We start from the raw sequence: 24268 nt of genomic DNA, 5'->3' as shown, positions 1-24268 counted from the left end.
AAAAAGTCATTAAGTTCATCTGCTAAAAGCCTTGAGTTCAGTGTTGCAATAGTTTTCAGACCTTTCCAAACCTGCTTTAGATTGTTATTGTTAAACTACCTCTTGATTTTTCCCCATACATCTTTTAATTTTGTTTAACTAACTTCTTAATTCTCTGCTGCAAAACTTAATTTCTTGTACCTTATTTTCCTGATTAGCTTGTCATTTATCCAGCAGTAGTGCTTTAATCTCTGTTTTATCATGCTGTATCCACTCCCAGTTTTAATTTGTATTCTTTTTTTATTAACACTATTTAGATCTTGGACAGAGAAAGGGTGAGGTGGATTTCCACTATTGTGTCTGGTCCTTTCATTATATACAGTATTTAATGACCAAAAAATCTCCAACTCCCTCTGTATTATAATCTAATGTCATTGTGAAGTATGTGCTAGTTGTATAGGACATTGTTTCACTTAAGGCCGGATCCCAAAAATTCCTGTTGGGAGGACATAGTAGAAAATATCACACAGTCCAAAGACATGCAGGTTAGGTGGATTGGCGACGCTAAATTGGCTCTGGTGTGTGTGTGCGTGTGCACCCTGTGATGGACTGACGCTCTGTTCAGGGTTTGTTTCTGCCGAGCACCCCGTGCTAGCTGACCCTTCTCAGGACTAAGAGGGTCAGTAATTGAACTCATTAACAATTCCATGAAAAAGTCTGCAAGCCCCTCTCTAAATTACACATTTTGATTAGAGTTGAATTAAAAACCAGTACATACAACTTCAACAGTAAGCTAAAACAATGCATTTTTATGACAATAAACAAATATGACTAATTTGATGAACTAAACAAAAAGTAAAAAAGAAAACAGCAAGGTGGAATTTGTAAAACTTTGAGCTTTTTACTAAGTCAGAACTTACTAACACACCCTTTGACAAAAATCACAGCTTGCTATGAGATTTTGAATTTTTGCTTTCAAAACATTTCCCTATTCCTGGTAGACTACTTCAAGCTGTGAGACAGACAGACAGTGTTGGGCTACACCACATGACATCATTTTCAATGATGTTCAAGTCTGGGAACTGTGAGGGCTTTCCAAAGATTTCACCTTGTGTATCTTGATGTACTTCATGGTAGATCTTGAAGTGTGTTTTGGATCTTTGTTTTGTAGAAACCATTCTTTTTCTGGCTCCAGTTTCCTGACTGATTCTGTGACATTGTCCTTGAGGGTTACTTGATATTTAGTGGAATCAAGTATTAACTGTACTCGGTGTTTCCTGTGCCACTTGCAGAAATACAACCCCAAAGAATAACAAATCCACTCCTGTACTTAACAGTAGGCAACATGTTCTTTTCTTTAAGTGCTGCACCTGTTTTCTCCAAACAACCCTTTTGTATTTGTGGCCAAAGAGTTTCCTTTTGATGGTTCTTCCATAAAGGCCCTGTCCATGTAAGCAACACTGCATGGTAGAGCAGTACACCATCAATCCTTTTGCAGCTGAAAACGTCCAGCAGGTCCCTTGCAGTCACATGGCCTTTTTTTGCTTTGCCTTCCTGTGCAGCATACAAACTGTTCTATCTATCAGTGTTTTGGTCTTAGTCTTCTAGATCTTGTTTTGACATCCACGATTTGTCTTAACTGCCATTTCTTAATGACATTTTGGACTGTGGAAAGTGCTTTGATATCTCTTTATAGTCTTCCCCTGATTTGTAGGAATCAGTTAGTTTAATTTCCAGATTCTCAGTCAGTTGAATAGAATACAATGCCTTTTTATTGTCACTATACACATGTACAATGACATTAAAAGAGTTGCATAGAAGAGTCCATGGTTGTTGAGTGTTGTACAAAGTTTGAAAACTCAAAGAATTTATGAGTCTCTGGAAGTGTCACCAGCTAACAATGCCTAATGATAACTCTTGACCAAACTTTCACCTAACGAGCTAAGCCACAGAAGAACAACAACATGCCCAAACCTTTACAAATGCCACATTTACAAATATAGAATTGTTTTAGTTTGTTTGCTATGTAAGTTTTATTTACTATTTTTACTTCAAATATCAAAAAATATGTTATTTGGCTGGGGTGTCTAAACATGGAGCTGCACATTAAAACTAGCTGCCACTAGTCTCCGAGTACTAACAGGTTCACACCAGATATTACTTAATCTTCTTATATAATACGCTACTGTGGCTGTCCGATTATCTGTCCAGAATTTTAAATCACCTGTAGCTTGCAAACCGTTTGAACTATTGACCTGAAATTTGGTACACATATACTATGTGACGTGTACTATCTGCTTTCGGGGTGATGATTGACCTCCAAGGTTATTCCTCTTTTTATTTTTATTTTATTTTATTGCAGAATCAACTCTCAGCAGCAGCCAGTAGGGTGGCCATGCGGCGCATTTGTACTTGCGCTGTTCTCATCCCTACCACCTTCACCATTACTTCCCCTACCTCTTCATATCTTAAATCATTCTTGAGGCAGATTGAAGACTTAAGTGCCAGCTTAAGTGAAAAATTAAGGAAAACTAACTAAGTAATTAACTAAGTAATTGCAACACAAACACTGACTTGATCATTTTTAACGCGAAAAGATGGTGACGAAAGAAGAGAAGAAGTGGACCGCTGGGGTGGAGAAAAGAAGAGCTGCTCAGGAAGCAGCAGCGCATCAACCTCTGAGCAAACAAATGATAAACGTACAGAGAAAGAGTATGAAAACTATGAATGCTCAAGTCAAGTGTATTCACTGCAAGTTATCGTGCAGTGCGCCGTTACTGATTGTAAATAAATGCTGAAAAGTCTCTATTATTCCAGACACATTATTGTATTACTGTGTATGTATGGGTGATATGTCTTCCTTTCTTCCATTTGCACAGCTTCTCTGAATTGTAGCTGGCATTCTGGACCAAAGTTGCCTGTGGCAACTTGTCACTGAATGCTGATAGATTCCTAATTTTAAGGAAGGCTTGTGATTAGAATAAGTTAGCAAGACAGAAGCAGAACTGTCTGTATAACGTTTACATGCTACCATCCATTACTACTTTGTTTGACCCAAATTACAAGGAAATGAATGATCAAACTGTTGCTGCTGCACCGAGAGACTCGATTTTTACAAATATTATTCCTGCCGTTGTTTTAATATTCCCTTTCAATTTAAACATTTTTGTTATTTGTATGTAATTAATCATTTTGCAGTGGAGAATTTCAGATGTGTGAAATTTCCCATGTTTTCTTAGAAGCACAGTATTGAACTGAAAACATAAATAATTTCAGAAACATGTACGTGAAACGTTATGGACACTTAACCTCTGAACGTTCTAAAGCAGAAACTAAGGCTCTGTTTAATGTCATGGCAAGAAACATTGCAATCTTGAAGGGCTGTAACCTGACATTAATCATTTATGCAACCAGGACATGAAATATGAATGCTGATTCACTGAAATCCAGCTGCATTTGGCTGAGACCAAAAACAAACACTATGAAACTCAGAACATCTTTAATCCATGCTTTTCACGATGAGTTTCAGATAATAATGCAGAATAAAAAAATGAATTTTGTTTATCACTCTGCCTCACAAAACACAAACCAAACATTGGCAGAGTGAGTTTGAAAATAAATCAGTTTTAAGCCTTTTGTTAATACAGTGGAAAAAGAATGAGAATGTCTTATAGGTAACATCATTCTTTAGTATTTTCAATTCACAATGTTTACATTCAAAATTATTTGAGGAACCAATCAGCATCCACTCCTACTTTGTTGCGGAGGAGAAGGGACTCCCATGCTATGCTGTCGAGACTTAAATCTTTAAGGGTTTTGTGCTTATTGGTTGTGTTGCATAAGGTAATTTGGTTTGAAGGGAGTGGATAGGAAAAAAAAAAACTGACTCTCATGTTAGAGCTACAATTGCAAGTCACGTTTGCTGGAAAATGCCTGCAGGCTGAATGATCTGTAAACCTTGGATGGGTTAATTGTTAAATTTGATTTCTAGGGGATTGTTCTTGTATTACAACCTTTTTATAATACAAAATAATTTATCTTATTTTGTTGACAATATGAGAATTGAGCAAGATAGAAATAATTCTGTAAGAATGATTTGATTCTATTAGGTATGTGTTAATAACAAATATTTAATACTAAACTGAGGACAAAAAAAATGAGTGCAAGCTTTGCTGAAAACATTCCCTTACTCTAGAGCAGGCATGTCAAACTCACTACCATTGGTGGGCCGCTTCGACTGCCATATGTGCGTCAGCGGGCCGCACTGTAACAAATACTATGATACAAAATTACTGTAGCTTTCTTTCCAATACTGAAAACTTTAAAAAATGTAACACTTAAATTTTAAAGAAAAGCAATTTATTTCCAACAATCTCCGTACAACAGCGTACAATTAGAGTCTTAGCCTCTTAGCTAGGTCCTTATATTATTATATTATATTCATTGCTAATATAGGAGTCTTACAGTGTGAGATCTATTTCTTTTGTACAAACACTTGGCATCTCTTGTTAGTAACCAGTTCGTCAATATCAGGCTTGAAATCTTGTGCAGCTGCAACTTTTATGAGGGATGAAAGGTGCTCAACGGTAAGTCTTGAGTGATGTGGGGTTTTGCTAGCTTTCATTAACGAAAACAATTGCTCATAAAGGTAAGTGATTCTGAACATAGACAGTACTCTCGATACCAACTTACAGATCTGCACATATGAGGGTGGCAGGTAAGCATGCAAGCCTAGCACACCAACTTCGTTGTATTTTGCCTTCAGAATAGAATCTGACTGCAGTTCAATCAATTCCCTTTGGATATTCTCAAGCGCATTCTCAACATTGTAAGAGTAGGGTGACGTAAACAGCGCAAAGTCCTGTTCGTGTGAACTGAAATCACGAAAACGCTCACTGAATTCATTGCTCAGTAATTCAAGTTGGAAAACAAATCCTCCAAAAATCAAATTTTACTTTACTAAGTTTACTTCATAGTTTATATTGTAAAATAAGCTGATATGCAAAAAGCCCCCGACCTACACTAATTTTACAAACTCAAAATCACAAAAATTTGTTAATAAACAACTCACCAACTTCTCGCGTCCACTTCAGATCTTCAGCTGTAGTCTGCACTAACTGTTTGTTACAATACAAGCACAAAATGACATAAAACTAGTGTAAAAAAAACGTGAAAATATGCAAGCTATTACTACTCGTGATGGTCAGTTCTGCCCAGTGGCCAGTCTCAGCAGCCCAGCCAGTAGTGTAGCCTGCCAGGGGCGGCTCTAGGCTCGTGGCGGCCCTGGGCAGAGAAAGAATTGGTGGCCCCTTCGCCCGCCAATGTCAATATGATATCTTATGCACAGCGGATGGCCACGTCCATTGCGGACACTGCATAGCCGCCTCGTGCTCATGACACGCTTCTATATGCGCGTGTCCGTAACTTGAAAACCAAGTGGTGGCCCATGATATTCTCATTACGACAGAACGTTATAATACTACATATAGCTTACTGCTCCAGCTTGAGCGACATTAGTAGATACAGCGTACTAATTAACAAGAAACACAATGTTTTTCGGCCACATTGCCGTCAGCTGTGTCATTATTTTCTCTTTCTGTTTTATATTCAATATATATTGGCGTGGCGGTTTGCACATGCCTAAGGCCGCCCCTGCTGCCAGGCTGCTGCAGCCTAGCACTTCAGTTGCGACATCGCGGCTCATTAACTTTGGACAAGGCTTGTGGCTATACTAGCAGATGACGTTTCCGGTACCGTAATGCAATGGGGAAAACGCGCTTTTGTCAGAAGGCAAAAGTAAGAAAAGTCAATAAGTAACGCCGAAGATGCAGAATGATTCAATCACAAATGATAGTAATCATTTTGTACAAGTTTAGTGTTAACCAGGATCTGTCATATGGGGCGCGTGTTTGACATGCCTGCTCTAAAGTGCACCCCAGGCAGCTTAATATCAGATGACACGTGAAGTTCTTTTACAAAGACAAGACCTGAGTTGCCTCAAAAGCTTGCATATTGTAATCTTTTTAGGTAGATAGATAGATAGATAGATAGATAGATAGATAGATAGATAGATAGATAGATAGATAGATAGATAGATAGATAGATAGATAGATAGATAGATAGATAGATAGATAGATAGATAGATAGATAGATACTTTATTAATCCCAATGGGAAATTCACAAGATGAAATGATGTCATTTTGCTTGACCTCTCACTAAAGACAAGAAACATAATGCAAAACAGTGCTTTGAGTTTTCACTTTAAGATGACCAAAAAAATTTGGGTAAGTATGACTAAGCACCCATCAGTGGCATAACTACAGAAAGCGTTTTCTTTATTATTAAGTTAACATTAACATTAAGGTAATGTTGCTATCCTTCCCACAGTTCCATAAACCTAATTATGACACATCTCATTGATGGAGGTCATTTTTTTGTTATAATCATTAAAAAAAAACAAAAAAAAAAAAACAAAGGAATATTATAACAAGCAGAAAATGTAATAATAATAATGCAAACACCCCAACATTGATGTGTATGTATGTCATCCACCAACTTGTCCTTAGAAGGGACAAAATATATTATCAGTCCAGAAGGCCACACGGGAACCAGAAGCATGTGCCATAAGGGAAGCCATTGTCTATCAAGAGCAGAATGATGAAAGAAATAAATAAGATGACAAAGAAAAAAAGATGTCTCATAGACTACCCTCCATACAGCCCTTAATCAGCTGGACTGCATTAGATTAAAGCTGAATTGTGGAACTAGACAAATGATTGATCCATGCAGTAGAATGTAAGAGACTATAAAAAGAAGACTATCGTGTGGAAAGAGAAGACATACCAGGATGTTTTCTGGCAAAATGTTACAGCAAATGTGCTGCCACAGAAGCCAACTTCATAAGCCTCTGCTGGAGAGTAGAACGAGATAAACAGAAAATGTCCACCAAAGCTTTACTTGAGTGGAGCTAGTCTTGGCAACTTCTTTCTTCCTTTTTCTCTTGCCCAGTGCTTTTGCACTAACCACTGCATGATGATGCCCACTGTATAATATATTATGACTTTACTGACAGCTGCCTAACTATCAATAATCTAGCAGGAGTAGATGTAGAATGACTGCCTCTCCTTTAAAAGTAGTTACAGTCACTGACTAGTTTATGAGAGCTCATTTTACTGATTTTTAAATGCTAACATTCTGGTACTGACTTGGGAACATTTACATAATAACACAAACATCTACTTTCTAAAGGTATTATTGCTGTAAATTCCCATCTTCCCAACTGGTTAAAGTGAAGGGCAAAATTTTCAGCACATACAGTATATATTTAGCCAAAGATAGACAACAAATGAGGATTGGATATACTGTACACTACATAAAAATATCAGAAGATAAGACTTCAGCATAATTATGGCTTCTCCTAAGGTATCTGCACACCTTTGAAAAATCAAGAAAGAAAAATAATAAATCCCCCAACAATTAAAAAAAAGATGTATTTAACTGTCATGTTTATAAGCATTAAGAATATTGATCATCTTATTTGATAACAAGTCAATGCTATCAGGACAAATGATGATACCATGTATTGTTCAAAGAACATCTTAAAAGATTACTAGCACATTTCTTACTAACTTATTAAAATAATATTACACATACACTATATACACAGTATATACATTGTAATGGATACCAGGCACTGGCTGGCATTCCGGAAGGGAGGCCAGTTTGTTCAAAGGGAGGAGGGAGGATAATTACACGGACTATTTACCTCCCCAACACACTAGGTGGCAGCCGTCCTGGATGGTGGATGCCCACAGGGCAAGCTGGGAGTTGAAGTCTGATAACGCAGTCCTGAGGTGTTACAAATTGTTCCCATTTCAGGGAACCTCCACCTGATCCGGAAGTACCTCCCGGGTCTGGCATAAAAGGAACCACTCAAACGCATTCAGACGAGTCAAAGTCGGGATGCAGTAGACAACACTCGTCTGGACAGAGAAAAAGGTGGATTTGTATTGGCACGATCTGTATATTGAGGTTGGCTAAAATAAACTATCATTTGAGCTAAAATATATATTGTTGTCAGCGTGCTGAAGGGTTTCGGGACTTTATGATGCCCTTTACTGGTCACTACATATATATACAAACATACAGTAAAGCATGTGCGTCAGAGGACCTCTTCACAGGCTCAGTTGAGGTATGTAATAACCAACCAGGATGAGACAGGGCACTCCAGCGCTGAGATGCCACCTAAAAAAGGAATTTAACCCCACCCATTCTGGTCTATCCCCCATAAAATCCTGGGTGTCCTGGAAGGAGGCATCAGTGACTTGCCAGAGCAACTGTGAGGTGCTGATGTCTGAGGTTTAATCCCCGTAAGGGGTTGCAAAAGTGCATATACCTGACGAGCCCCAAAAAGGGCGAAACACATGTTGGGTACTATTTGTGTTATTTGGCAGATACTGTATCACATATCTATGATCTGCTTCTCACAACTGAGAGGACATGGCAGATATTTGCCAACTGGCAGACCAACCACAAGCATTACCTGGTAAGTAACCACCCAACTAATTAGGTTGCATTTCAGACGTAAGAATATACAGTATATAAATATATATATTGTGACAGATAGGAGGCGCTGTTGCTCCCTTGAACCCTCGGACACAACGCCAAACACCAGGTAAAATCCAAATATTGATTTTATTACAATAATTCAGTGCACAAAGCACCTCCACTATACTTCAATAAATCAATAACGCCAATACTAAACACAATAATCAATAATCCTACACTCCCAGACGCGTTGCCACCCTTCCACCCAGCTCAGCTCCACGTCTGGGATCTCCCATTGTCCTTTTATAGTCCTTGACCCGGAAGTGTTTCTAATCCTTCAGTCCATGTGACTTTCTTTCACCTCCGGGTCAGATAAAAAGTTCTTTTCTTCATCCATAGTCAAAAAAAAAAAACAATTTTAAAATAAAATAGAAAATGTGAAGGATGCCTGATACTTATTTTTCTTCCTAGTTTCTTACATCAATTATTTCTCTCTTGAGAATAGTAAGATTATACAAGTTATGAGTCAAAACAAGCCTGAAACTAAAGGAAACAGGACAGTGTCTTCTCTGATCACATCTGAACCCCTGATACCATTACTGAAAGGTAATGAAATCATAATGCACAGTATTAACTCGTACAGATAAAATATCATAGAAAAATTATTTAGTAATCTCACCTAAACAAGAGATTGTTTACAAATGAGTAGAAAAGCATGGGCATCCGGCATGGGGACTGTATGGCATCATCTGCAATGGACATTAGGAATGCCACTTTGGAATCTGCAATCCAATTTGTTTACAAAAGCATACTTCACACAGCCATATTCTTATTTGTTTTAACAAATCTGTTCAGGAATATTTTACTTGCAAAACGTTCTCATGTAACAGATGAATGTTATACAAAATGCTTGCTACTCTGTTTTGGGAAACGTCATATTTATCACCTGCACTACAGAGATCATTGAAAAAGCAGCCAATCCTACATTGAAGGAAAAAAAAAGTAATCTAATTTGTGAGTGATATTAATAAGGTCAGTAACACTATTTTCCACAAAAAAGAAACATTATCAGACTGGGCCAAGTGAATAAATCTCATACGAGACACAATTAGTAAAAAGGGACCTAAAAAGTCACAAATTAAAAGAACATGCTGTCAAGACCTCAGTGGCAGGTTAAAATACCTCTCTGGCACATTTGTAAACAGAGCAGTGCTCATATAAATTCAATATTATAATAGTGCTCCTCCCATTGGCTTACTTGAAATAAATTGCATCAAAGTAAGATCCAACACCAAAAATAACAAGGTTAAATAAATCAATATTCAAGGGTGAGAAAACACTTAGAAAGAAAAAAACAATACAAATAAAAAACAGCAAAACCTGGCTATATTTGATTACCCATTTAAATATGATTACCCATTTAAATACATATTTTTATTCTTACCCAGCCAGGTATCTGCATGTCTTGTTAGTTTCAGAAATATTAAGCAGTCCCTTTTATTTAAATGTAAGGGAATATAAAACAGCATCTGGACTGTCTGACCTTTGCTAACAGTTTAGTGTCCCATAATCTCTATGAAAGATCTTTTGCTGTCATTTACACAGTTAAATGAATCTACAGTACCTGGATGTCTGGCTGTCAACAGTTCCATTTTTCTGTACCTAGTAGCACAAGAGAATTACCTTCCATGGCATCAGCAGGTATTACATTCTATAAATCCATACATACTGACAGGCCTTTCTAATTTTGGTATTTACTTTTATTTGGGCACCACTGCAGGATTCTTCTTTAGACCCATTCCAACTAAATATTCGTTTTTTTCTTTCCAGCTGGTCAACACATTGCAATGTTATATTAATATGATTAGCTACTTAATCACAGTGTTGGTTGCAGTTAACCATGATCACATTTTTAGAATTGCTTATTTACTGTAAATGCAATATAAATGGGTTCTAATTATAAAATAAGTATGTGACACAAATAGATTAACATAAAATTAAATTGAAATAAAACAACATTGATTAATAGCAGGACACGTGACAAATGTTACGTTTTATAAACTTGTTTTTATTAAGGATTCCATATTCAGTTCCTGGACAGCCATGGTGATAGAAAGTTATGTTTCAATCAGATTCTTAAATAGAATCTAAGTTATGCTGGTATTGGATCTTCTTGTTAACTTGATATTTCGGATCACTTCAACTCCTTGTCTTTAAATTGTTCAAACTTCTCCATAGTTGTTTCAATAATGTCAGTAAGGATCAAAGTAATGTTTCAAAGTTTTCAGACTTTTAATTAAAGCTGAAGTCACATTATTTGAGCACAGAACAAAGGGGTATGCTTACCACTTTAATTATTATAGCAATTGTTAATGATTACAGTGCCATTACTAAACTGTTTTCATTCTTTTTCTATTCTTGATAACTTGAGGTTGCACTTGATATCATTGCCATCTTGATCAAGTTGTTCTATTTGACTTTGGAATAACACCTTGAAATGGATGTCATTATTATTTACTAATCCAGCATCAGTTCTTCATCATAATCCGTAAACATGCTCAACAGCTGCCATCACCTTAGTGTGCTGGTAAATGTCCAATGACAGATATTTGATCAAAGGCAGATAAGATTTGTGTAAATTTGAATTTTTTTTTCCTTTCTCCAGTGAAAACTGGACTTAGCTTAATATACAGTATAAGCTTGTGTTAACTTAATGTGTTACCATAATGACATAATCCAATAAGAGAATGCTTTATGCACATGGTTGCTGTTTCTTGCTGGTGCTACATGATATATATATATTTTTTTTTGGTTAGGTTTTGGCTCTGAATCTTTTTAACTGTAGTTGGAGGTTGTGACACTGCCTCAATGTCAGTAAACAACTTTGCACTTTGTGGTGCGAGCAAATCTGTAGTTTGGGTTTTGTCAGAGTATTTGCTCTTGTATAATTTGGCAGTCACAACACTGCCATGGTGATCAGACCCTCAATCATTGCAGCTTCAAAGTCTGAACTTTTATCCTTGGCTAAACTCTAGAACATACAGCATGACTTTTATATGTCAAAAGGAATTGTTTGTTAAATTTCACAGCCTGCCATAATGTTATACCCTAAGAGTGTGAATTTTTTTCATTTGAATATACAGTATGAATATACAGTACAACCTTAACAATAAAAGTGAATTACTTCATGATGTCATCTTACAATAGAAATTGAACCTACTCTGCTTATGCAAGACATAGAAAAAGCCTGATGAACATTTAAATTTCAATATGTGTTCTCCCATAGGTTACAAATACTGCATATTAATTAGTCATGTCCTTCAGGAAGGTGAGGTGGCCTTGCTGTTACTTATAGATCTAAATTAACAGTCAGTGAAATTGTTGTTATTATTGCACCACGTTTTGAAAGTTTTGCAGAAAAAATTTATTTTAGTTTCTCTAATCTTACTAGTACTTATGTATAGGCCTCCCATGCCCAACCTTGTGCTCTTTATTCAATTTGAACTCCAGGTTTTTCATAGTACTATTTTTTCTGCTGGTGACCTTAATATCCACAATGTCAGTCCAAGTTATAGCTAGGCAGTGAATTTTCAGACATTCTTGATTGTTTCAACCTCTTACAGCAAGTCAAATTTTCTGCACACAAGAAAGGTCATATTTTGGATTTGGTTTGCACTGCAGGTATAGATATATACAATCTTGTGAGTACTGAATGGAGTATTTGAGATTATAAATTAATGGCATTATATTTTATTCAAATGTTCCATTGAATCAGTCCTCACACAAACATGTTATCAGATTTAGGAATATTATAAACATTGATCATGCTCTCTTCTCTAGCTTTGTTATTGAGCCTTCAGTTATCAATTTTGTGGATCACAACAATTCTGTATTTCCATTTATTTTTATCAGTTTGCACCTATGAAAAAAAAATGTTCTACATGAAAAAAAGTGAATTATGTACACTTAAAGCTACAGGAAGATAACTTGAACGACAATATAAAAAAAGTCAGGTCTTACTGTTTATAGACACATGTTTGAATGACAGCAATGAGAATACATTAACAATCTCAAAGCTGCCAGATCATCATAATATTAATGATAGATCAGGCAACCCTAAAATTCTATATTATACAATAAGAAATTGCACAGATTGACTGAGAAGTCAGTCTGTTCTTCAATCGAGCAATGTAATACACTTTTAAACTATTTTATTAACCAAAAAAAAAAACAAGTAATTCTCTCTTCATTCCCTGTTCCCCTAATGAAGTTGAAATTTATCCCATAAGTCTTCCTTCCTCTATGGTTTTCTCGAGTTTTACTGCTGTCCATGTGGAACATATTTTTAATGTGGTGTCAAAATTGTGGGCCACCAACTACGTTTTGAAACATTTTCACACTTACATTTCTAAAAATTGTTTATCTTCCATTTGTCCCATTATCATTATGATTGTCAATGCCTCTCTCACCACTGGACTAGTTCCCCCTGAACTAAAAAATGCTGATATCAAACAAGTCCCCAAGAAGCCAGAACATGGTGCGAGCAATCTTTATGAACAGATCTCCAACATTCTGTTTCTTGATGAAATTCTTGAATGCATTGTCTCTACTCAATTACACCATCAATTACTTTATGTGACCCATTCCAATCTGGCTTTAGACCTGGATGCAGCACTGAAACTCCCCTAGTTAGGGTTATGAATGACATGCTTATTTCTGCTGACTCCTGGGCTATCAAAATCTTAGAGCTGCCTTTGACACAGTCTGCCACAAGTCTAATTGACCTGATGGAAAAATGGCTCTGGCACTTGACCGATTTAAGTCTTATTTATAAGACCTAAGAATGCTCTAATAGGTAATAACAAATCTCCCTTTCCCCAGTGCACCATGGTGCTCCCCAAGGTTCAGTTCTGGAACCTCTTCTGTTTAGCATTTATGCCCTTAAGGAATATCAAAGAAAATATAATTTCGGTTATAACTATTATGCAGAGGACACTCAGATTCACATTATTGTAAAATCTAAGTATGTTTATCTCTACCATTTCTCTCAAAGAAATAAAGTCATGGATGCCACACGATTTCCTTAAACTAAACTGTTCAAAGACTGGTTGGTTCACCATCATATCACCCCTATACTTACTACACTGGTTTTCTGTTAATTTACTCATACATTCAAAACTTTTATCCTCAAATACAAAGTAGTCTGTGGCACAACCCCTCATTACATTTGTGACCTTGTCAGTCCCCATGTTCACTTGCACTCTCTCTATTCTGCTAGCTCTTTATTCCTGAAGCAGCTGTTTTCCAAACATAGATCCACTGGGGTAAGAGCTTTTCCCTGAAGTGCTCCCTGGCTATGGAATGTCAAGCTAGTAGCAATTACAAAACCCCGACTCTTGACTGCTCTAAGAAGAAATTTAAAACATACTAATTCAATTTAGCTTTTAAGGATTCCAATATTGTTTGAGGTTTTCTTTTGCTTTCTTTTTACCTGCATTATTTTATGTTATTATTGTGCCTGGGAAAAATAACGTGTTAATTTTTGTGATTACTGTGGCCTGTTTAACCCATTAAAAGATATTGTTGCATGCAGGGCCACCAACAAGGAAAATACATCAGGCAGTGCTTTGGTCAGGACAGCATGTTCATGTATAATTATTATTATTTTTTTTTTTATAACTATTACGAAACAATAATAAAAATAATTTAGGTATGTGCCTAAAGAATAACATACACATTCAGTACCATATTTATATATTACAAAATTTTCATCCAAAGGTAAAATAGTTCATATTATGTGGTCCACAACAATACGACATATGTCAATACGTAGCACTGGTGTTCATTTTCTTGATTTATACATACTGACCGGGGAGTGGAAGGAAAAGTTGCAAAGATAAAAATTACGCTATTTTTCGTTTCATTTCATGTTTCTGTAAGAAGATCGAATCAAAGTTGTATTACATAAGTACTAAATAAGATATCTTTGAATGTCACTAAAACCAAAATAAGTCTCCAATATCTCTGTATTTAACTTGCCAATCTGCCAACCAGCTTACAGGGCTGACTGCCCCTAATATAATGACAAAATTCTATAAAACAGAAGTGTAATGACTATCCCTACCCATGTTCTAGTTTGCAGCATCTTCACTAATTTATGCAAAGAACACAACATAGAGATAGCAGCAGCTATGAAGGCCTTTTTTTAATGTGCCAGAAGCAAAGGTGTAAGTTGAATAGTGTTTTCCAGCCATTATTCTGCGGTGGAACACTTTTTGTAACCCAACTAAATCCCAAGGCATGATTCTGCCAACCACAAAAGCATCAAATCTCTTAGACATGCAAAACTGTCCAAAGGGGCAGTACAGGGTTTGGCAAAAAAGCAGCTTGGAGATTGCTTTTCACTGACACAGCACTTAGTGAGCAGTTTGTATGGATTTTCCAGTTGCTTCGTCCCTTTCTCTGCTTATACAGGCAATTCTCTCTCTGCCTCACTCCACTGACCCAGGGTCAGAGGCAACTCATATGCTCACTTTCCCTTGGCTCTGCAAGAGTCATTAGCGAACATGCATCCAGGCAAATGGACTACAGACACATTTGCTGGCTTCTAAAGTGCTCTCTAGGTGCTGTGTCTGCAAAATGGCAATCACAGAGCTGCTTGTATGTCGGTGTCTCCAGGTAGTTCCCATCCTCATCAGACAGGGATCATTCACCTGAGGAGTGTGTCTCTCTCAGCTCAGGACCCAGGGGCTCTACACTGTTATTTCGATGGCACACCAGTTGAAAAACACTTATGTATGATATAATTATCAAGTTGTTGGTGGTGATGAACAATTGAGGATAGTATTTATGGAGTTTATAACACAGGTTTTAATGTATGCCCATTTAAGAAATGCTTATTTTTTCAATTAAATTAGTCTTCAGCAGTGCATTCAAAGTCAACAGTTGTTTCAATAATTTAATTTTTACTTTAATACGTCTGTGTTTCATATGCTATGCCAATCTGATAATTAATACGTTGGCCTTGTTTAATTTTTGCCTTCTTTTCAATTTGCCATTTACGAAGGAATTCAAATTTAGGTTATACTTGCTGAAATTTAAATCATGCCAGAAATTCCTTTGTGTTGATTATACATTAAATCTGTGATTCAATGTGTATTTACTTCATTATGTATTCATTTTATAATTATATGTTTTAGTGTTAGATGCGATTAATCACGATTAATTACATACATGATTAATTAGTTAATTTTTTAATATCGATTCCAAAATTCCTCGAGAAAACCCACAAAGACATACAAAATCCATTCAAGCAAAGACTGGACAGTGATACAAAACCCAGGACACTTGATCCATGAGGGAGCAACACTAATCGCTGTGCCACCGTCACTGTTAAATTACAAATCCTATATCCCCTTATATTGTAGAAATTGCAGGATTCAATCAAATTGAAACATGCAATTTCATAAGAAAACCAGTGTAAAAAAAACAAAACAAACAAGGCTCAAGACATCACAACACCACCACTATTGTATGTTATTGCACCTGTTAACTGCAGATCCCTCCTACAATTACCACGGATTTTCAAGTCTTATAAGTGGTCAATTTAAACTGACGCAGTGACCCTACTTTTATATGGCAGAGAAGTAAATAAATGGTTAATATGATGTAGTTGATATTGGCCATAAGAGAAGAACCTTAAGTGTGAACTGAGATGTTGTAGTATTCTAGATTTCTGAAACAATACCTTATATATTTTATGCAAAATCATAATATTTAAAACAATCTTATTAAAATTCATCTTAATTGTACTACATATTGAATGAATTGTAACAATTATTACATTTGTTGCTTAATGTTAAACACATACAGTTTGTGGAGAAGGTATTGAAATAACTCTAAACTTCACAAAATCATGGATTTTAACTTCAGTCCTATTTTTTGCATAGTTTAAAAATTGGTAACCAGTTGCATCTTTACAAATGTAACCATCAGGAAGATGTTTCATTTCATCCATTTTGGTCATATCATTTACATAACTGGAGCAATATCACAAATGTTAAATTAAAATATATAAAATTTTGAAAAAAGAAGCGCTCTTGCTTTTGGTCATGATTTTGAAAAAGAGAAGGAAAAAATTAAAAGTCAAAACACTTACAGATTATATTTTTACCATTTACTAATTATGAATGTCTAAATTAGTTCACCGCTTCACAAAGCTTCATCATGCTCAGCAAAGTCATTCCAAAGCTGCCTTTTGTTTGCTGTAGAGCTCTCACACTTCAATTTCCAGATTGCACTCTGTCTGCAATCATTTATTCCAAATTAAAATGTTGCCTGATCTGTATACACAACTGTAGCTTTCAATGCATTTAGGCATGAATTTTGACTGTAAAGAGAGACAGAACTTTAGCAGATGGTGCATTAATACATTTTCTGAATAACAAAAATCTTAAAAAAAAAAATCAGAATTTCATCCATTACCAAAATGGAATATTCTACTTTAATATGGTGCATTTAAATTACTCTAACAAATAAAATCAATAGGAGACAGGTCGTCACAACGTTAAAATATTTTTATTCTGCATAATAACTGTTAAAATTACTGAAGGGTTAAACTGTCAAAAAAACCTGTGGTCATGTAAATGATTCAGAAATATTTAAACATGAGTTCACTATTGGGAATTCCTGGCAGTGTGTGCATGAGTGTTCCCTTTAACTGAAAGGCATCCTATCCTTAGATATTTTCTTCTTTTTTATATTCAGATGAAGGAATGTGATTTTGTTTTCACATATTTACAGACTATATGAAAACTGTGATTATTGAAAATCTAAAAAAGACACACAATAGTTCCCCCTTGCCAGGTGCAGAGGTTACACACATTATAAAATTTTTTGTATTATGTTTCAGAATAAAAAAAAATTTAAAAAAAAACAACATTACACCAGACCAGTTGGAAGTCGGAAACACTAAAGTTGGAAACACTAAACCAGGGGCACAGTCAGAAGAGCACTGCAAAGACTAGTCAGCATTTACTGTCCCTTACTGAAACTACCAGTGGTGTTTTTGGCAGGAAAATTCTGGTAGTGCCATACCATAATATTCCTACATGAGTGCATACTTTTCTAAAGCAGATATTTACTTAAGTAATTAATACCTCTCTCTTTTGTTAATGACTTTTCTTGTCTCTTCACTGGTATGTGCTACATGGCCTTGACTGGGAAAAGCTTAATCTGAGCAAACATGGAATTAAAAAAAAAAAAATGGATATGCGCACACACACACACACTACACACCCAAGGGTACAAAGAACACTGCAGGGCCAATTATTCCAGCACTCCCAACTGGAAACAGGCTTGCAGGAAAGATGTTTTGTTTTATGCACCAACTACAAGGTCACTCAAATAGATTCATTTTAGTTAAATATTTTTACTGTATGTTTTGCTCAGTAAAAATGTATTCAAATAGTGTATTAAAGCAAACTCTTGATTTTACATTGATACACAGAAGAAATTCACCTGTGGCAGCCAATTTGTTAACAATAAGTTAAATTGCACAGTGTACTTCCTGCAATGACAATGAGTCTGAAGGGACCAGTAAATGAAACATACTCAATAAAGAAGCTGAAAATTCATAACCAGACTGAAGTCAATAAGCCTAAATCATAGTCATAGAACAAATAATAGAATCACTAACTAAAACTTTTGAAATAACCGAGACTGAGTGCTACAGTGTTTACATGTTTTTACAGTCTTCAACAAACTGTTGTGCTGGTGATGTCACATGACACAACCTGAGGCCACACCCCCTAGCAACTGGATTCTACTACATGGAAATGATTTGACCAAATGGTAGTGCCCACAGGGAAGAAAAAAAAATCACATAAAAACACAAAAATATTTCAACTCCTTCAAAACAAAGACAAAAGGAAAAAACTAATTGGAAAATCTGAATCAAAAACAACCATAAAAAGACTAGAACAAAAATAGGTACATAACAAAAAAAAAAAATGAAATCAGACCACAACATAAAGGGAAGCTTACTACATATTTTACATAACATCTAGTGGGGCTGTGCTGTTCTTTATTTTCAATTCCAACACAGCACCACTAGAAAATGTGCACCGCCATCTTACATAGGCAGAACTTGATGACACAAACCATTCATTCAAAAAATAAAACAAAAATTGACAATAGTAGAAAACACAGATTTATTACAATTTGTATTGATTTTGATTGTTAAGGTTTGAGACGTGATAGAGATTGACAGGGTATTATTACTTTGCAATATTTTCATTAGTATTATTTTCATATTACTGTTGTATTTTAAATTAAGTCTATGTTGATAATGTGTTTTTTTACGTTGCTTTCTTATGACACAGGTACAAATTGCAGGAAATCATGGCTTTACATGAGGACACTCGGTGTGGCAGTTTTTTACTTTTCATATACAGTACAGTACGTATATACGTAATGCACATTAGTTTCTACTCCCAAGAGACTTATAATGTGTTAAAGAGAGAAGTACAGAGATGAGGACAAATAGTATCATCTTTCTTTCAATTTAACAGCTATAAAAAATCAATTCCTTTGCCATTGGCTCAGCTGATAATCAGTGTGTAACATTTTGACTGTTTCCTTTAACCATTGAAAAGGATTAGAATATCTATGCCATTTTTATTACAGGCTTTGTTCACACTCTTTCCAGTTCTGCAGTTACTACATCATAAAAGATAATACGGCCATTTTAAACTTTAAACTATGGCTCCTGGCCTACTTAAGGTTGCAAAGTATTAGATTTAGAAGGGAGACTTACAAAACCTAATAAGATTATCAGAAATGTTGCTGTGCTCATCCCTGAAACAATTCAGTTAGAATATCGAAACTGCCAACAGGATACAAAGGCAATAAAAGGAAGGACAGAGGCTCTTCTGTGGGAAATTAACATTTGAAATAATACAAATTATAATTTGAAACATAAAAAAATATGAAGACAATTTTAATTGCAAATATCTTACAGATATTACTGAAGATTTTCTCAATGCTAAATTAACATATTAGGACATATGAGTATATATCAAATGTATATTGTTTGGTTAAGTCACACATCACTAAATATTTACAAGAAAAACTACAAAAAAAAAGTTTTAGGTCTAACATTTATTTAACATGCGGAAGTACAGTATACTAAAGTGACTTCCCACAAAGTTTCAGCCATCTCCTTATAGACTATTAAGTTAAACAGAGGTTAAATGCACTTACTGTACTGGAATAAAGGGTAAAATATTAAGAGTAGAGTTGAATCAAATCACACAGTGTAGACACAAGCAAGTATCTGCCACACACATGGACCTCTAAACTAACTCTACCAGCCCTGCTAAGACAAGACTGCACATGAGAAAAACGTAGTGAGTGCTCTGTGGTTCACAGAGTCTGAGAAAAAATATTGTGAAGTGTCTTGCCACTGCATGGGCTGTAGGGAGTGGAAGTAGTGTTGGGGTGGAGTCTTGGGGTAACACTTTCTGTAAGGGCTTGGGGCACCTCCCTAGACAGAGAGTGATGGGTGACAGGGATCAGGATTAATTAATGGTGAGTGAAGAAAAGGGGAGAGGGTGGTCATAAATGGTAGTTGTTGCTGGTGCAAGAGGAAGGCAGCATCAGGTTGAGAAGGGAGTAAACAATTAAACAGCAGGCAAGATGTACATAGGACCAAGGGAAATTATTTTTGTTATTTTGGAGGTGTTCCCATGACCCACAAAACGGTTGGTGGTAGGGCACCATTTATATCGCGCATATTCAATAAGAAGCCAGTCGGCATTTGGAAGACTCCCCCAAACAAGTGGTGTCTGAGCGTGCTTTATAAGATGGGACGTCAGAAAATTTTTTTCTTTAAGTATCAAAAACAGAAACTCTGAGACACTTGTAAATTTAGGGAAAGTTGCATCCTTTGTATAAACACATTCAGACTCAAGTACTAGATATTGAAACATTACTTACTGAGTTAGCACTGGGGGGATTTGGCCAAGCTCTACCACCTCCTGGACCCCTGCAAAAAAATTACAGTTAGAAATAGTGACTTAACTAACACCCACTCTTTAGCATGTTTCTACAGTACAGATCATAATTTATTAGATCCCTAATGGCACATCTTTCAGCCAATTAAAGTTAAAGGTAATCAATATGGCTGTTTTTTAAAACCTCATGGTTGAGAAAAGAAGCCAAACATTTGTCGGATTTATTTAGAAATATAAGGCAGTAGGATTAGTAGAAAAACAAACTTATACATATTGAGGATTGCCTTATAATTTTCTAAATTAGTGCCATAAATAAAATATGCAAAAAAAGACAGGATTATACAAAATCTTTGTTGATGCTTAAAGATCATCATGTCTCCTTTAAATGTCACCCTGGGAAGCTGTTTATTCGTGCAATAACTCTACTATAGTGTAGACTGTGACTCACAGAGCTCTTGAAATACCACCATCTGGCAGTTAAAAAATATTTTAAGGCTATATTAGACTAAACATCAAACAGCACAATGCTGCCAAAATGTGATCAGGACATTTCCAGAAAAAAGAATATACTCAATGTGTGAATTAAGCCACACATTTATAAATCATGTGAATTTATAAGAATAAGATTTTTCCATAAATAAGTTTACTTAATAAAATAAAAATTCAGAACGTACATAAAACACTGAAAAAGAAATAAATCTTATTGTGGTAGTGCTTTAAATTACTGTGGACCCTGAAGCTATATGGTTAGCTATACGGATAGCGTACTAAACATTCTGGTAGGTTGAAGCACCAGAACAAGAAAGCAAGTGACAGTGGTGTCATTTTGTCCTGTATTTCAAAACAATATAAACATAGCCACAGGCCTTAGAGGAGACAGAGTTCTAAGGACTGTGGCCTGCAGGGGGTGCTCCAGATCACCAAATCCGATACAGACAGACACTGGCTCAAGTCTAGCTCAGCACAAAGGCTTTGTGGGAAACTCTTTTTCAACAGTTTCCCACAACAGTACTGCTCAGTATAAAGCACCAAGCAATCCGCAGCATTTGTCTTCTTGTCTTTTCTTCCTTTACTCTCCACCTCCTCCTCCCGTGCATGTTCTCTCCCCAAGTCCTTCCACTCCAAAGGTGTCCTGGCTGGGTCAGGGTGCTGGCCATCTGCCACAGGAGCTATTATGAATATTTACTTTTAAAATGCTATTTTTTATCTTAAACAAATGCTTGCACTTTTTCCTTATTGTTCCCGCTTCCCTTTGACACATACACATATGGAGATCCATCACAATAAAATGTATAACAAATCTATACAGAAGACCCCAGATATTACAGAACACATTAAAAGCTCACACTACATTTACATACAGTAATTATTTGTTTTGTTCACTTCTCTCCCTAGGATATCATAGCTTCTAGTAAACATCAACATTAAACTTCATTATTAACATATGTGGTATGACTGTTAAGCAATTTTGGTTAAATATTACTATCATTTTCCAAAAGACAGATGCATATATTAAGTAAATAGTGCTGATATTCGGTGCACTAATTATGGGAGCCACCTAATGAGATTCAGAGTTACTTCAAGTACAGTAATAGGTTGCTTAAACCATAAAAAGAGGACGTCTAAAGCTCTGTTCAGACAGGATTAATTTTACACCTTGTCGTAGGGTAGCTTAGTTGAAGACCTCTGTAATTTTATTCCCATCCGAATTGCTCATGTCAGCAAAATTTACAGACTGTGCATTTACATCTCAGTAATGATTACTGATGATTATTGTGCCTTTTACCTTCTATTAAAAAAAAAGTAGGTTATACTAGTTCTTCGCAAAACTCAGCAGCAAAGATTTCTGCAATCTGGAGTGACATGATCTACAAGTTTACTCCGCTATTAGAAATCAAATTTAAATATATTAGACAACAGATAAAAATCATGTAAGACAAACAGAAACATGAGAGAATTTTAGATTTCATCAATGTGTCTTCAAGGCATGCACAAACTTCTTGACCTTTTTGATTACAATAATGAATATTTGTAAGGGATTGTGAGTTATTTTTTTTTTGTCAGTGGGTAATTACTCTTATAGCTGTTCTTATGTTTTATGTATATATTGATATTTTATTTTTATGACCTTCACCAAATCAAATTTCATGTAATAAGTTAATGATGTAACTCCATACCAAGTGACTTTACTCCACAGTTCATATCTGAAACATTCTTGATCATACTGAGATATGGATGAGACTTCCACTAGAACAGGAGTTTTTAAGCATTTCTCTTGGCATGCCACCCCTGGTAATTATTTTAAACAGGTCAAGGGAACACAACTTTTTTACGGTCTTAAAATCTTAAGTACTGAACTGTTATTAGGTGAAACTAAAGTCCATATGTTTTACCTCTGTCCAAAAATAGTGTATTTGGGTGTTTTAACATGGTATTATTGACAGCTTGTGTGTGCACGTGTGCCCTTTAATTTTCTTTTTGTACAGCTAATTTGTTTTAGTAAATTACGAGGGCAATCCCAAAAGTAAGGTCTCCTATTTTTTTTAGAAATACAAACAACCGTTTATTTTCTATAATGTTTACATCATTTTAAAGGTTAAAGACTTATTTGTTTTTCTACATAATCGCCATTTCGGTCGATGCATTTTTGTAGACGCTGTGGTAGTTTTAGAATGCCCATGTCATATCAGCTCGCCGCCATGTCCTTCAGGGAGCGTTGAACCTTATCTTTCAACTCTTCGTCGGTGCAGAATCGCCTTCCGGACAAATGTTCTTTCAACTTAGGGAACAGGTGGTAGTCACTGGGTGCCAAGTCCGGACTATAGGGTGGGTGGGTGATAAAGTTCCAACCGCCGATCTTTACGCATGTTTTCCTCAACCTTCGTGACTGTCTCTTACGGAAATTGATGGTCTCCTGCGCAAACTTCGCACTTGGCGGTAGCGTTCAACGGGAGCTCCATTTTCAAGGGCTGCCAAGCCAAGATTGAGCATCCCAGCAAAACCGCACATGCTTGTTTGGGAGTGGAGGAAGCACCAATCACGACAGTGTGGCCAACAGCCGTACGAACAGTTTCTCTACATCCTCACCGCTTTGGAGACCTTACTTTTGGGATTGCCCTTGTTTTGTTTTTTTTTTTATATATGTACATTAGTGTGGTTTGACATGGATTAAAATTTTGAATGACTTAAATGTCTATACAGAGAATAACAATTGTGCATTTAAATGTTTTTTACACTCAATGTTGAGAGAGGGCCAGGCTTTGAGTTTGAAATACCTGAATGTTCATTTGCACAACCCCATTAAACAGAAAGTGGTTGTTAATGGGGGATTCATCCATGTCACTGCACACCAGATTGTGTCAGAGAATGGAAAGCCTACTTAACTGAAAAGGAATCTATAAACCACTATTACAGAGATTGACAGGTATTCTAAAGTTGAAGGCCTGTCCTACAGAAAAGTGAAACCTGTGGTTGCCCGGAGCTATAATTTCTCATTGAACAATTCCAGTAGGACTTAGCTGCTTATGTTTTTTTTCTATTTTTCATGAAGTTATTCATATTCATTACTTTTTACAACCTAATCTGATGTCAGATAAAATAATTGTAATGACTGTATTTTTTGGTATTGTCTGTTTTTAGAATATATTCTGTTTAATGTAATCATGTACTGTGGATGTAGTGAATTAATTATGGTGGGTGGAGGATGAGAGCTAATAATGTAGACTTTA

At 35.9% G+C, this 24268-nt stretch overlaps 1 protein-coding gene across 6 annotated transcripts in view; it reads right to left on the bottom strand.

The window, feature by feature from the left end:
- Nucleotides 1–24268, bottom strand: part of ssbp2b (single stranded DNA binding protein 2b) — a 761138-nt gene that overhangs the window by 102626 nt on the left and 634244 nt on the right. For all 6 annotated transcript variants that reach the window (XR_007935389.1, XM_051929625.1, XM_051929622.1 and 3 more), the window contains one exon: nucleotides 20524–20572. Coding sequence is in view for 5 of the 6 variants with exons in the window: in XM_051929625.1 (XP_051785585.1) it covers nucleotides 20524–20572 (49 nt within the window). In the remaining variant the exon portion in view is untranslated. The remainder of the gene's footprint in view (nucleotides 1–20523; nucleotides 20573–24268) is intronic.

Source organism: Erpetoichthys calabaricus, chromosome 7 (genome assembly GCF_900747795.2).
Source record: "Erpetoichthys calabaricus chromosome 7, fErpCal1.3, whole genome shotgun sequence".
Taxonomy (NCBI): Eukaryota; Metazoa; Chordata; class Cladistia; order Polypteriformes; family Polypteridae; genus Erpetoichthys; species Erpetoichthys calabaricus.
Note: the sequence above shows the minus strand (reverse complement) of the source record. Positions and strands in the feature narration are given on the sequence as shown.